At 39.2% G+C, this 16,384-nt stretch overlaps 2 protein-coding genes across 3 annotated transcripts; one reads left to right on the top strand and one right to left on the bottom strand.

Moving 5' to 3' along the window:
- Positions 1-953: 953 nt before the first annotated feature.
- Positions 954-9,212, bottom strand: LOC147546796 (uncharacterized). 2 transcript variants are annotated; one of them, XM_086635060.1, is made up of 6 exons: positions 9,035-9,212; positions 7,754-8,051; positions 7,433-7,638; positions 7,106-7,339; positions 6,962-7,021; positions 954-1,268 (listed from the first exon to the last, which is right to left on the bottom strand). In XM_086635060.1, the coding sequence occupies exons 2-6, from the start codon at positions 7,875-7,877 to the stop codon at positions 1,158-1,160; spliced, it is 735 nt and encodes a 244-aa protein (XP_086491186.1). In that variant the 5' UTR covers positions 7,878-8,051; positions 9,035-9,212; the 3' UTR covers positions 954-1,157. The 2 variants fall into 2 exon arrangements, with proteins under 2 accessions (XP_086491186.1, XP_086491187.1); XM_086635061.1 differs by having other exon boundaries at positions 6,962-7,018.
- On the top strand, positions 1,853-5,734 carry LOC147546797 (uncharacterized). Its single transcript, XM_086674124.1, has 4 exons — positions 1,853-1,872; positions 2,310-4,790; positions 4,885-4,975; positions 5,058-5,734. The coding sequence occupies exons 1-4, from the start codon at positions 1,853-1,855 to the stop codon at positions 5,448-5,450; spliced, it is 2,985 nt and encodes a 994-aa protein (XP_086530250.1). The 3' UTR covers positions 5,451-5,734.
- Positions 9,213-16,384: the final 7,172 nt, after the last annotated feature.

Here is a 16,384-nt window from a genome sequence, read left to right as displayed (position 1 = left end):
CGTGTCCTTATTCAAAACAGGAAATTGGGCTGGAGACCCAATTTTTTGTTTTTTTTTGTCAAAAAGACAAGTTATCTTTTTTTCCTTCTAGGCACCATGAAAAGTTTGGAAATAGGCTTGAAGGACAATTCTAAAAATCCCTTAATTTTGTATACCTGAATTGACCTTTGTATAAAGGAAAATTTTAGAAACACCCTCAGATTTTCCAAAAACCCTCACATTTTATATAATCTTACTTCTTAGTTACTTATTTTGTTAGGGTTTGATTTTCCGAAGCTTTGCAAACTAGTTTGCAAACTGATTTGCAAACTGGTTTGCATTACTTTGCAAATTGGTTTGCAATCTGGTTTGCCTTGCAGAGCTTTGCAAACTGATTTGCAAACTGGTTTGCCTTGCAGAGCTTTGCAAACTGGTTTGCCTTGCAGAGCTTTGCAAACTGGTTTGCACTAGTTTGCAATCTGGTTTGCCTTGCAAACTAGTTTGCACTGCTTTGCAAATTGGTTTGCAAACTGGTTTGCAAACTAGTTTGCAATAAGGTCAGTTTTGTCTTTTCCCTATATTAGATAATTTACAAAAATGCCACAGGGAGCTGAAGCCCATAAAAAATTGTCCAATCCTTTTTAACCAAAGGCCAAAGTTTATGTAGATGTACACGATAGCGTTGTCCTTGTTCCGGGACAATTCTATCCTCAATAAATTATTAACCCGGTTCTACTGGCCCCGTTAACAATGTTTTTGTAAAGATATTGAATACAATAGACATGCACTAAAAAGGGACTGATAAGCACGATAACTGTATGAATTTAAGTCCTTCTAGAAACGGACTGAAAGCCCAGCGAAACTACTGGTCTAAAGATCATCTGACTACTTTATTTATGCTCAAACCGGACCTCCTTATACTTAAAAATGAAAACCCACAAAAAAAAAAAAAGAAATACATAAAGAAAACACCATTATTCAAATGCGTTTTCATGGAAGTTTGAAAATGAACACGTTGACAATAACACGGGGTACCTTATTACACATAGACATATTTGGATACATATATGACTATACGAGTGAAATCCATCATGAGATGTGACCATCTCTAGTTTATATCTTGATATTCTTTACCGATAACTTTACTCATCAAAAGCTGGTTCATAATGGTTGCATATTTATATGTTTGAGTTTAGCAAACCCCCTGATAAAGTTGCAAGTAATTGTTCCTTTATCTGCTCCAAGACAGTTAAGCGCAAGGGTCCATATTCCACAACTACATCATTGCACTGTAAAAAAAAAAGTTGACAACTATAAAATATAATACAACATAAAGAGTTAGTTATCAAAAAAGAATGGGTTATTTAGCAGATGCCCCCCACTTATTTAGCAATATTAGGACTTCACCCCTAAAAACATTATCGTTTAGGCGTTAACCCCCATCGACCCTTTTTCCGTCTAAATGTCGTTATGTAGCGAGCGTGCGAGTCACGTGCATTGCATTGGACCAGAATACCCCCGATGTAATCTGACGGTCAGAAGATGCACATGGAATTAACGAACATGATCTAATCTTACCAAAAACTATCCCATCAACTGCTCACCTACCCAGTTGAAGGCGGGAACTTCTATCAGCTTTTACTCCTTCAACTTTTCTCTTAGTTTGCTGGTACGAAAGAAAGGTACGGTCGAAACCCTAAAACCATTTTTCTGATTTTGAAGCTTGAATCGGGTTAGAATCTTAGGGGTTTTGATCAGGTTTGATTGTATTCATGTCCATTTCTGTTTCTCTCTCTAGGTCGGTCGAGTAACCGTGGTTCTTACGATTCTTACAACTGGGTTGTAATCAACAACCTAAATCTTTGGGCGAGTAATGGCTTCTCTGCGTGGTTTGTAAGTATCTTTTGAACCAAACATCATTATTTGTTTACTTACCATTTGAACCAGAGTCTTTGTTTTGTTTACACTCAATATTTGCTATTTTGAATATTGATTTTAGGGTTTTCTTCCATATTTTGTTTTCAGCTTATACTGCAACATCATCTTTTAGTTTTTAGTTGTGATGTTGTTATGTATAAGATAATCCTTATTATTAGACTTGGTTGTTGTCAATGATGATGCTCTGTTAGAGAGCAATATTTATATATTTTTCAAAATGTTTCTTTTTTGTAATGAGAACATAATCTTCTCTTATTTGTGACAACAATACTTCTTTGTAATGTGGTTGGACTTAGACAACTGGAATGGTTAACTTGTATGCTCTCTACATAGAAAGATAATGAAATTTATAGTGGTGCTCTGTTTCCTATGATCTTTTTGTTGTCTAACAGGCCTAGTGAAGAGCTTGGAACTAAAACTCTTGTGGTTAACTATGATGGTCATTGGAGAACTTCTAAGAAGAAGGACAAATGGAAATGTGAAGACTATTTGAGTGGGAAGATTGCAATCTTTGAATCTGTAGATGGTGATGAGATAAACATGATAGATTTGGTGAAAGGAATGGAAGCTAGGGACATGGATTTAGCAGGCCATAGTATGGTATTCAATTACTTGAAGAAGGGCAGCAGGATTATAGTTGACAAAGAGTCTGATTTGTTGAAATGGTGGGCAGAAGGAGATGTTGATTCAAGGGGAAGGGCTAACCTGTTCTTAGACCATAAATCACCATTGAATAGAAATGTTGATAAGGTCACACCTATTCAAGAGATGAGAGCAGAAGAGAGTCTTACTACCCCTATAGGGCAAGGTATAAGCAAAGTTAGAAAGAAGACACCATGTCTCTTAAGAAGTTCTGCAGTTAGAAAGAAGTTATATGATGTGCTTGATGAAGATGTTGAAGTTGAAGAAATTCCTATGATGTCCAAGTCCAACCCAGGCAGTAAGAAAAAAGAAATCAAGAAGACAGAAAATGAAAAGGGGAAGACTAAAGTTAATGAGATGGAAGCAGAGTGTGAAGATTTGTTTGATGAAGAGCTAGATGACATACCTAACTTGGATGGAATTGATCCAATGTCAAATGAAGACCCAATTATACCTGAGGTGGGGTATTATGACTTAAATGAAATTCACAATGATGTCTCAGTTCCAACTCAACATCCTGAAACTGATGGAGTACCAACTGAAATAGATGACATTCCTATTGAAGAGGAATACTACAGCTACAAGTCATCAAGTGATGATGACTATGATCCAACCAAGGACAATGAGATGAATGGTTCTGATTCAGATATAGATCAAACTGAACAGGTACCACCATCTGTAGAATTTAGGGACTTTGTGCATGAATCAAACAACTTGTATACCAAAGAAGAGTCTTTGGAGCATAATAAGATTGAGGTGGCTAGGGATGTGTTATCTGAAGGGCAAAAGTGGGCTAATGTCACTGAAGCAAGGAAGTTTCTGAGAAAGTTTGCTGTGCTCAATAGATTTGAGTTCAAGTATATTAAAAATGAGGAGTATAGGCTGAGAGCTAAGTGTGTAAATGAAGGTGATGGGTGTCCTTGGTTTTTTTATGCTAGAAAAAGTCCAAAAGACAGTTTCTCATTTGTGTTGAGGCAGATCAATAACACACATACATGTGAGCATAGCTCAAAGTTAAAGAACAGAATGGCTCATTGTTCTTTTGTGGCTGAAGAGTTGGAGGAAACTATTAGAGCCCAACAGAGAAAGAATTTCAATCCTAAGAACATCATAGATGCTGTTTGGAAGGAATTTACTGTCAATATTAGTTATTGGACAGCTTGGAGAGCAAGAGCAATAGCTCTTGAGAGGATTTATGGAAACTATGAAGATGGTTACAAAATGGCACCAGCAATGTGTATGAATCTCTTGATTGCAAATCCAGGAAGTATGGCTACATGTGCAAGGTATGACACTGACCATAGATTCAAAAACTTGTGTATTTCATTCAGACCATTTTTGGATGGTTTTGTTAGGGGGTGTAGACCAGTCATTGGGTTAGATGGATGCTTTCTCAAGGGGAAATATGGTGGGGTGTGCTTAGCTGCCACTGCCCTAGATGGAAATAATGGGTTATATCCTTTGGCAATCTACATTTGTAGTTCAGAAAACTTTGAGAACTGGTTTGACTTTCTAAGGCAACTAAGTGATCATGTGAAGAAACATCCAAACCTTCTAACATTCATCTCTGATAGGCAAAAAGGTTTGATAGAAGCTGTGGCACAAAACTTTCCAAATAATCCACACAGGTTCTGTTTTAGACACTTGTATAAAAACTTTAAAAAGACATTTGGTGGGGATCATCTTAAGAACCTGTCATGGTCTGCAGCCAAAGCATACAAGAAGGAAGATTATAAGAAATGGGCTGATGAAATGAGGAAAGATGATGAGAAAGCTTATCAGTGGTTGCATAGGTTAGATGTTAGTACATGGGCAAGGGCCTTTTTTGATGAGAGAACAAAATGTGAACATATTACAAACAATTTGTCAGAGAGCTTGAATAGTTGGATAGGAGATCTTAGAGACTTACCTTTGTCATCCATGGTTGATAAATTTCATTTGATGATGATGTCTCTCTTGTATGAGAGAAGGAAGATAGCCAGGACATGGGATCCAAATGGAATTGTTCCAAGAGCACAGAGAGCAATAGATGCTTTCAAGAAAAACATAAACAAGTACAGAATTCAAGGTTCAAGTGACCATCTATTCAATGTCTATGAGGTTAACACTCCAAATAGATGGACAGTCAACTTAACCAATCTTACTTGTAGTTGTTGTGTTTGGGATATTACTGGCATCCCTTGCCAACATGCTGTCCCTATCATCATGCAGACTAGGATAGCATGGGCAGAGTATGTACATTATACCTTTTAAATCTCTTTTCCTTTAAAGTATGTAGTTGATATCTAATATGTAGTTGATATTTCTTTTGAATCTCTATTTCAGGTTTTGCAGCCCATTCCATAGAGTTAAAACTTACTTAGAGGCTTATGCTGGATTTATCACACCCATGAAGCAAATGAAGGATTGGGGAGAAGTAAGTGTTTCATCTATGATCTTGATTTCAAGTTTGTAGTTCTTAAGTACTCACTTGGAGCCTAATTATGTATTGCTCTTAGTCTGCATATGAGGTATTGCCACCCATGTTACTCAGGCCTGCTGGTAGACCCAAGAAGCAGAGGAGAAGAGACATTGATGAAGGACCATCAAATCCTAAAGCTAAGAAGAGGTGCAAGAAGTGCAGTGGATTGGGTCACAATAGTAGGACATGTAAAGGCCCAAAAGCAGTACCACAACCTACAACCACCACCACACAACAACAACCTTCTTCACAACCACCTAGAGTTTCTCAGCCACCTGTGTCTCAAGCTTCATCTTCATCTCAACCATCAATGTTACAACATGCAGGAACTAGAGCTGGATGTCTAACATACTTTGGGAGGGCACCAACTAGACCACTTGGTCAGGTCTTTAGGCCATCCAAGATGGTTCCAGTTAGGAAGAAACAATAACTTGAAGAACACATTTAACTTTGTCTTTTGAACTATACTCAGGTGTCTTTTAGTAGTTGATGAACACATTAACTTTTTGTGAAGTTTTTTGGAAAATGACTTGTTGGGTATATGGTATATGGGGGTCACAGGAAACATTGAACTTTCAGTAGTTGATGAAGACATTGCTTTTTCAGTTTATAAACAGAATACATGGTTGAATGGTTATGTATTTCTTTATTTTGTGAAGTTTAAGTTGTGGTTGAATTGTTATGTATTACTGTTACTTTTATGAAGTTTAAGTTGTGGTTGAATTGTTATGAATTGTTATGTATTACTTTCTTTTGTTTGCTCTTGTTTTTCAATTGTTTTGACATGGCAGAAGATGTGCAAGGTTAAACTTCATTACATACATTTCAATTGTTTTGCTCATGAAACCTCATTACATTTCTTAGAAAACTACATGACTAGGTTGAACTTCATTACATTACATTTCAATTGTTTTGCTCATGAAACTTCATTACATTTCTTAGAAAACTACATGACTAAGTTGAAATTCATTACATCACATTTGAAATTTCTTGTTAAATTTGTTACAAAACTCGTCGAGAGTAGTAGTGATTACAATTTGAGTTTGGGACGAGCTACCCTTCTTCTCCGTGACTCTCCTACCCATGGGACAATCGTTCTTCCAATGACCTACCTCACCGCAACCATAGCATCCCTCAATTCGATGTTGCCTTACACGTTGAGTTTGAACTAGTTTCTTTGCATCATCGAGCCACTGAAAACTATCGCATTTGAGGTATTGACACCTCAAATATTTTCTTCCCGGGTTTTTCGAAGTACTCGACACCATTAGTTTTCGAATACCATCGCAACTTCCTTTTGTGCATGATGAATACAGGAAAGGACAACTCAATGCCTCATGACCTTCCATCTCACACATCTGACACTGCATTTCCTACATAAAACAGTAACAACTTAAGTTAGGCAAAACACCTCACTGTAAATATGTTATTTAGTGAAGGCCCCCCATTAGAAAATCCATCAGCTTTGATATACCTGAGAAACTAAAGCTGTTTTTGAACCTCCTCCCATCGATTTTAGTTAGTCGACTACCACTTGCACAATTGCACTTGCTCCCAAAGTTTTCCAAATAATTCGAACAGGAGATTAGATGCAACTAGGGTTTTTATAGATAAAGTATCTTACCGTTGGAGAAAGGTGGGGGAAGGGTAAATTTGGGAAAAATTTTCAACAGCTATAAGAAGTGATAAGATTAGATCCTGTTCGTTAATTCCATGTGCATCTTCTGACCGTCAGATTACATCGGGGGTATTCTGGTCCAATGCAATGCACGTGACTCGCACGCTCGCTACATAACGACATTTAGACGGAAAAAGGGTCGATGGGGGTTAACGCCTAAACGATAATGTTTTTAGGGGTGAAGTCCTAATATTGCTAAATAAGTGGGGGGCATCTACTAAATAACCCAAAAAGAATACATATTGAAGGTAAGAGTTACTCACCTTGGTGAGACACTTCCTTATAAAATCACAGCCTTTAAGAATCACATGAATTATCTCCTGCTGGTATTAAATTTGAAAATATTTGTGATATGTCTAGGCTCAATAATAACTTAACTTAATATTTGTGATATGGGGGAAACACACCTGCCCTTGAGGATCCTTTAGAATAGATGGGAGTGTTGCCACAACACAATGACAAAAGGGGCAGAAATCATTATCTGATACCATCGATAATTGAAAGTTGTTGTCTTCCTTTTCTTCTCCTTGGATGGATTTGAGTAGATCACATAGTTTTAAAACCTTGCATAATTCAATCGGTCGTATGTTGCTGATCTCCACAAAGATACGAGCCACATACTTGTCCACCAACTCTATACACTATCATAATAGAAAATCTGTACATGAGACCCGATTCAATCAACATAATATATCTATTATCATTAGAACTCATTAACAAAGAAGTGGTAGTACCTTATTTCGAGCAAGAGGTGAAGGCATCAAAAGACAAATTTGGTAAAGAGGTTTCAATATCATTGTCTGGGTTTTGTTTTGAACAAGATACTTTATAGCTTGAGAAATGAACTGCTCACATACTGAGCATCCCTTATCACCCAATGCACCTATTTCTGTTGTTGCATTTCTAGCTGGATCCCGACTCCAACAAGTTACCTTCACAACTGTATAGTACATAAAAAAAAAAAAAACAAGATTCAAATAATCAATTCAAATTGGTCTCGACGTTTTTTGTGACCCTTTTCCAAGATAAAGGAAATGAGAGAAAATAATAGTTACTCAATGAAGTAGCAGTATGCATTTCTAAGATCCTAGCAGCACATGTAGTCGAAGCGGACGGCAAAAGAATCCCAAACACAAGAACAAAGAAAACTCCTGCTGCTTTCAATATTTTCCCACCCATAATATTACCCGATGAAGCCAAAGTTAAAGGGACGAAGTAGTTGCTTTCTTTCCCATCATCTGCATTTATATATAAAAATTAAAAAGAATAAGGACACGTGACGCCCCAAGCCTTAGCAGTTGTCGATACTGTTCCCGCTTTTACCACACTCTACGAGATTGTCGGGAGCTTGGACTACATGTGTACAGGGCCGGCCCTGAGGGGCAAGCGAGCAAAGCCTCGCTTCGGGCCCCCAGGGCCAAAGGGCCTCACGAAAGGTAAAAAACTAAGAATCGAAGGGGCCCCGATTTTTTGTATCCTTATACAAACAATGATCAAATTTGACAAGAAATTAACATTAGCTCAATTGGTAGGAAACATTTTTAGCAGTCCAAACAACCCATGTTCGATCTCAAGCATAAGCAATTTTTTTCTTATTAATTTTTCTTTTCTACTTTAGTTGATTTCTACCACCACCACAACTACTAAACCTCCACATTGTACCTCCACTACTACACCCACGGTTAGTAAACCTCTACCACTATCTCTATCATCACCACCACCATTAACCTATAGATTTAGAAAAAAATTACTTCGGTTAACACTTCTACTACCACAACGATTGCTAAACCTCCACTGCCACCATCACAATCACTAAACCTCTACCATTGTAGCTCCACTACCACCACCATCACAACCACGACTACTACTATTACTAAACCTCAACACCACAACTACCACCATGATAAAACCTCCAGGGCCACAATCACAATCAAACCACAATCAACACTATCTCCTTAAACACAAAAAAAGAAGGTTGAAACTTATTGATTTTTTTTTTTTGGAGAATCATTATCTAATATATATTTTTTCGGTTTAAAAAAATACTAAACAATATACTGATTCACCGAATTCTGAATTCGCTGAACCACTTAACTGTGAGGTCGTTCATAGACCGACAAGGACTCTCCACGAACCCATGCCGAATTACGAGTAACTCAACCAAATCATTCAATTCAGAGTGCAAATTAATTGTGAACACAATTTTCATGTTTAAATCTCACATTATGTGCAAAGAAAACACAAAAAGTTCTGATGTACAAATTTTTTTTCTTGTGAAACGCGTATAGGCCCCATTTTTAAAACTCGCTTCGGGCCTCCAAAATCTCAGGACCGGCCCTGCATGTGTATGCTCAAGGTCAGTAAGTACCGAGGCCTTTTGGGTGGGCTCGTGCAACCTTCGCCAAGGAAAAAACCCCGTACCTGTACGCGTGGGTCTAGGGTGGTAAAAGCGGAGACAATATCGCCAACGTGTCACATGATAACTGGATCTTACTCCTAATGTTCACATACTAGGACACTACCATTGATATGATATGGGACATTTTAAACAACATGACAGATTTAAGTGGTACCCCACAAGAGCTTCCAAATATAGTCCCGTAATTAACAGAATCCTATATATACATATATAGAGTAGAAATCTCTTGGCAAATGATCACAGATATAGGTACAGAGTGAGGTATGTAGGAACATGTTTCTATCGGAGTAGTTTTCTTGGCCACAATAATTTAGATACCTCACCAGTCACCACCCTCAATCTGCTTATCCAGGCTCCACCCCTTACCCCTGCACATATAGTAGGTGAAAATGATGGTATACCAACATATGCTTAATATATATATATATATATATATATATACTATTGTTTAGTTCGAAAACTGGTTGTACTGTTTGTTCACTATGTGATTGTGGCATCCTGATATTGCCATGTATTTTGCAAGTTAGCTTTAATTATTTGGACTATTACACATTTGAAAGCATTCATAGATTTTATTGCGTCGATGGTTAATGAAGTGTTGTATATTACGTGGCCCCATCTCATGCAACAAAGAAGAGAGGAAACCTACCTACCTACCTGCTATAAGCTGTAGTTAAGTTACCTTCACATGTATTAAAGCGACCTGAATCCCGGTGGGTTGCAACCAGTAGATTGGTATGGTCTTCCTGAAGAATCGAGCAACAAAACTAGTTAAATATATAAAAATAGCACGAGTTTCTATTAAGCACAAAAAGTTCAACTACTTACTGCGCAGGCTGAAAAAGTTTTTCCATCTTGATAACTTGATCTGCACATCTTTGCCATCATACCACCTGCTGAAATCCTCCTGCAGGTCGGAGTCAGGAGCACAGTACCTATATATATGACGGTTGACGCATTGAGTTTTGCACTTTATGCTCAAGATAAAAGCTTTCCAAGAAGTACCAAGCGATGTAGCGTGGTGTGAACTGAGTGTAAACCTTTTGCTCAAGTATCTGAGCTGCCCCTTCGAAGTCTTTGACAAAGTCACTCCGAGTGTCACACTTAGGTCAGCACTCATTGTTGCTGTTCATCGACACCGTTGATGCATTGGTGGGAAAGTGCCTCCCTCCAATCTAATAGAAAATGGGAAACGAGAAAGAGTCTTCTTTTTCACGACAGCATCACATTGCATTGTTAGTGTATTTATGTATACTTGATTTATTTGTATTTGTTTTCATTCCTTGAGGGTACTATTGTACATTGTAATTCTCATCATTCTCTATAAATATATCCTTGCCCTAGAAGTTAGGGCATCTTGTGTTTCAAACTTTACATGGTATCAAGAGCCACCACTTAGAATATCTCCTTGGGTTTCAGTGCCTTTCTCCTCTTTCTTTTCATACCTTTTTCTTCTTCTTCTTCTTCTTCATTTCATATCTTCTTCTTTATCATGGCAGACACCACCACAAACCCCTCCTCTGCTTCTCCCATTTCCATTTCTTCCCTCCCTCACACCCCTTCAACTAACCCCCACTTCCCTGCTTTGTCTAACATAGCCAACCTTGTTTCCATTCGATTGGACAACTCAAACTATCTCTTATGGAGGAGTCAACTTCTTCCCATCCTTCACTCTCAAGATTTGTACAAGTTTGTTGATGGCTCTTACCCTCCCCCAACTGAGTTTCTTCCCAATCCCTCTGTTTCTTCTTCCTCCTCTGTCACCAACCCAGAATTCGTGTTTTGGTATCGCATTGATCAAATGCTCTTATCATGGCTTAATGCCACTCTCACTGAACCTGTCCTCACTCAGGTTCTTGGTCTTCCCTCTTCTCGTGCTGTCTGGGAAGGCCTTGAAAGGAATTTTTCCTCTCTCAACTCAGCTCGTTTGATGAACTTGAAGCTTCAGCTTCAAACCCAAAAGAAAGGGTCTCTCACTATCTCAGACTACCTTCTTCGAATCAAATCAATCTCTGATTCTCTTGCAGCCATTGGCCATCCCATTGCTGATTCTGAATTAGTTCTCATTGTTCTTTCTGGCCTTGGCTCAGACTATGAAAACTTTGTCACATCCATCACCACTAGATTAGTGGCTCCCAGCTATGCTGAACTTCATTCCCTTCTACTCACTCATGAGTTTCGAATCGATTTACTTCGTCAATAATCTGTCCAACCAACAGCTCTCTTCTCTCACAATCCTCCTTCGCATCTCTCCATTCAAACATCAAAACCTGACCTTCCCCATCCATTTTGCTTTTTTTTCATCATTTTTCTACTCCACTCCAGGCCCCCCCCCCCCCCCCGCCAAATTATTTTTTTTTGTTACACATTAACAAATTTTTTGTCCTTCAAGAATGACTTCTTAAAACCTCGAAACTCATAGTACGCGGTACAAATTTCATCTTACTGAAGGATAAGTATCTTATTGAAGTCGAGATTTATAGTTTGTCTTCAAACAAATAGTGCTCCAATATTCAGATACATTAAAATCAGAAACCATGGAGAGAACACTAGCTTAGTTTCGATATAGAAAGTCTTCCAAACTTGTAGTTTCGTCATATGTGTTAATTTTGTGGTCATCCAACTCAAAACCAATTGACAATGAGTGGAGAGGACACATACATTATATTCTTAGTTGCTAGTTACCCCGTCTCCCATGTGGGACTATTCTCACACACCCCCTCACGTGTGGCGTGGTTAGCCTAACACGTGTTTTTTTTTTCCGGGTGACGTGGATCACGTGTGACTTTTAAGCCTATTACTTGTGGGCCTAGCTCTGATACCATGTTAAGTTTATGGTCATCCAACTCAAAACCAATTGACAATGAGTGGAGGGGACCTATACATTATATTCTTAGTTGCTAGTTACCCCGTCTTCCATGTGGGACTATTCTCACACGCCCCCTCACGTGTGGCGTGGTTAGCCTAACACGTGTTTTTTTTTTTCGGGTGACGTGGATCACATGTGACTTTTAAGCCTATCACTTGTGGGTCTAGCTCTGATACCATGTTAAGTTTATGGTCATCCAACTCAAAACCAATTGACAATGAGTGGAGGAACCTATGCATTATATTCTTAGTTGCTAGTTACCTTCGTCTCCCATGTGAGACTATTCTCACAATATGTCAAATAAAAAATGGGTTATTTCCCAAATGGCCCCCAACTTTGTGACCAGCTTCCTGCCTGACCCCCTACTTTAGCAAATATTCCCACATGGTCCCATTTTTCCGTTATCTTTAACTGTTCGTTACTCTCACTCCTCTACATCATTTCCTCTCTCTGCCAAATCACCTAAGTTGATGACTAACAGATAACAATTTGGACGTTGTTATAATTATGACTGTTTAGAATGATCGTGGAGTTCTGCCTTATATATAGAGAGAGAGATAGAATACTAAATTCATTGATATTGATGATAAATTTGTCGGGTGTATATTTGTGAAGGGGAAAACGCCACATCACATACAAGTCAAATGGCAAAGAAAGATATGAGATTTAAAAACTAGAATATTGGAAGGCCATATCATAAAAGTGTGTGCTCCCCCTTAGTCCCACATAGGAAGCATCAAAACTTAATGAAATGCCAACTATATGTATGTATGTATGTAGCCAAGCATTTTGGAGCAGAGAGAAGATGGTTGTGTCTTTTACTCATCCAACATATGGATTAGACGGAGCCAACAGCTATGGGGAGGGTGGCTAAACTGAAAGCTTTAAAAGATCGATTGATACATTGGCACAAAGAGCGACTCATGGACCTCAATGGCCAAGTTCTCTTATTTTATAACAGTTTGCTTTCTGTGCAGGTGAATCTCCAGCAAGATCCTAGTAATCCGATCTTAAGGCAGCAAGAAAGGAGGGCGATGGATAACTATACTAAGGCAGCTAGAACTGAAATGTCCTTGAGCAAGCAGCGAGCAAAGACCGAGTGGGTGACTTTGGCGGATAGTAATACGGCTTTTTTCCACGCATCAATTAAAGAACGACGGTCAAGAAATAACATAACTAGACTAGTAGATAGTTCAGGCAATATCATTGAAGACCTTGACGCCATTGCAACCGAATGTGTTGACTATTATAAACTTCTCTTTGGCCAAGACGAAGAAGTGCAAAGTGTGACTGATTCTATGTTGGATATTGAGTTTCCTTGTCCGCTTCCGAATGAGGAAGGAAGCAGATTAATGGAAGAGGTGACTCGAGAGGAAATATTTGCAGCCCTCTCGACAATAGGAGCTGACCGATCACCGGGACCGGATGGCTTTACTTCTCATTTTTTTAAATCTTGTTGGGCTATTGTTGGTGACGATTTTGTTGCGGCTATTCAGAATTTTTTCCGCTCCTGAAAACTCTTGCAGGAGGTAAATTCTACCTTTGTTACTCTCATTCCTAAAGTCCCAAATGCGACCTCGATGTCGGAATTTCGACCTATTTCGTGTTGCAACGTTATCTATAAATGTATTACAAAGGTGTTGACTATTCGATTAAAGGGAGTTATTTGGTCCATGATCAGTCCACGTCAGTCGGCATTTATTTCAGGTCGTTCTATTCAGGATAATATTATGCTCGCTCATGAAATAGTGAGAAATTACCATCGCCATACAGGCCCACCTAAGTGCACGGTAAAAATTGATCTTCGCAAAGCATATGATACGATTAAATGGTCAGCCCTGCTGTCCACTCTCTCAAAGTTTAACATACCGGAAAAATTTATCAATTGGATCCGTTCATGCATCACTACTTCTAAGTTTTCCATCTTAGTTAATGGTGAAGCAAAAGGTTTTTTCGCGGGGAAAAGGGGGTTGCGCCAAGGCTGCCCGATTTCACCTTACCTATTTGTGATGACGATGGAGGTTTTCGCAGTTTTATTAGATCGAGAGGAGGCTGCTGGACTATTTACTCTCCACCCGAGATGTCGAAACCCCAAGGTAACTCATTTATGTTTTGCGGATGACTTGATGGTTTTCTTCAAAGGTGATGCTACGTCTGCGGCGTCGCTAAAACGGGTATTACTCACATTGGCTGTTTCTACAGGCCTTCAGGCCAATATGCTTAAAAGCACTATTTTCTTTTCTGGTATAGATGAAGCTATGAAGGCGGAAATCACTAGGCTTCTCGAATTCCAAGAGGGAATGCTGCCTATTCGCTACTTAGGGCTGCCTCTGATCTCTTCGAGATTAACTTATAACGATTGTATTCCACTCATTGATAAAGTTAAGAGTCGAATTCAATCGTGGAAATGTCGGTTTCTTTCCATGGCAGGTCGGGCACTCCTCATTAAAGTGGTACTTAACAGCATGTTGATATATTGGGCTGGGGTCTTTGTACTCCCAAAGAGGGTTATCAATGAAATTAATTCACTCTTTAGCAAATTCCTTTGGACAGGAACTGAAATGTATAGTAAAAAGGTTGCAATTAAATGGGATCAGGTGTGTATGCCGGTGGAAGAAGGTGGCTTAGGTATTCGTAATATTACTACGTTATTTGAAGCCTCAAATTTACGGCATATATGGGATCTTATTACAGGAAAAGATACCTTATGGGTAAACTGGGTTAAGGCGAACCTTATCAAAACTAAGTCTTTTTGGATAATGAAACCACCGAACGATTCTTCTTGGTGTTGGAGACGGATTCTTCAAAGTAGAGATCAGGCAAAGAAGTTGGTTGTGACTCTTATTGGTAATGGCGGGAATACAAAATTTTGGACAGATATCTGGCATCCGAGAGGGCTCCTACTCGAACACTTCGATAACCGTTATAGATATAACTCTTACCCCAACCAACAGGCTCGAGTCTCGGATTTCATAGGCCAAGATGGGTGGAATTTTTCGACTCACATTGGTAATATGTTAGGCGTTATAGCAGTTGAAGCTCAAATGGTGGAAGTGGATATAGAAAGTGAAGACAAGGTTATTTGGAAGCCCAACAAAGCAGGAATATTTACTCTCAAGGATACTTATGAGGCGCTGCGCGTTCAAGGCCCAAAACCAAGTTGGGTTGGTCTAGTCTGGTACGATGGGGGCATACCCCGACATTGCCATATTTCTTGGATGGGACTTTGTAGACGACTTAAAACAAAAGACCGGCTTCGGATATGGGGTATTCAAGTTGACCCTCTGTGCACGTTTTGTCATAGGGATCATGAGACAGATTTTCATTTATTCTTTGGTTGCCCATTTACTGTTCAGATATGGGCCACGCTACTTTCCCTCCTTGGTTTTAACCATCTAAGTGCAAGTTCCTGGGAAACGGAGATTACATGGTGCCTACAACATTTTTTGGGATCAACTTTATTAGCGAGACTAAGCCGATTGGTTTTCAATGCTTTTCTGTATCACGTCTGGATAGAGCGAAACAACAGGATTTTTAGAAGTACTGCATCTAGTCCTTCGGTCATTGTGGGCCGCATACGGGACGAAGTTAAAATCAAGATTGCCTTTGATAAACCAGTTATTGAAGACACAATTGATAACCGAAGAGTAGTGGAACGCTGGAATTTGTCTATCCAATTAACACACCCTACGTACAAATTCTATAAATGGGTTGGGCCTGAACCGGGTCGTGTCACAATAAATACCGATGGAGCTTTGAGTGACACTTTTGCGGGCTATGGTGCTATCATAAGAGATGCATCAGGGACTGTGTTAGGGGCAGGTACTGCTGAGACGACGCGAGAGACAATTTTCATTCACGAACTTCAAGGCGTAGAGATGGGAATGAAAATTGCGCAAAGTTTGGGGTTTGATGACATTGAAATAGGGCTGGATTCTAAGAATGTGGCATCGTTACTTGCTGCACCAGGTCAGCAGCCCCCATGGAAGGCCCGTGGCCTGTGGAATAGGGTTAAAAGGTTGAAGGCTAATTTCCGGAGCGTTCGAGTTCAACACATTGTCCGGGAAACCAATCAAGCCGCAGACTACTTATCTAAGTTGAAACGAGGGCCAGGAGAGACTTTTTTGGATGTTGCTAATTTGCCGCCAGAACTTCTACATATAGTTAGCATGGATACTCGAGGTACAGTGAGGATGAGGAAAGGATGGGGCTAATTTATGGTTTCTTCTGTATAATTCCTTAGTGCTAGTTGTTTAGTTGGTAGTCTTCATGCTTTTTCGATTTAAGTTATAATTTGTAACGGGTCGGGCCCTTCCTCCGCTTATCAATGCAAAAAAAAAACAGCTATGGGGAGGGTAGTGCAATGTTGCTTTCTTTTATTTGATTGTTGTGGGCCTT

Source organism: Eschscholzia californica, unplaced genomic scaffold (genome assembly GCF_041429995.1).
Source record: "Eschscholzia californica isolate CP2 unplaced genomic scaffold, dmEscCali1.0.p SCAF_4, whole genome shotgun sequence".
Classification (NCBI taxonomy): Eukaryota; Viridiplantae; Streptophyta; class Magnoliopsida; order Ranunculales; family Papaveraceae; genus Eschscholzia; species Eschscholzia californica.
This window is presented reverse-complemented; position numbering and strand designations above follow the sequence as displayed.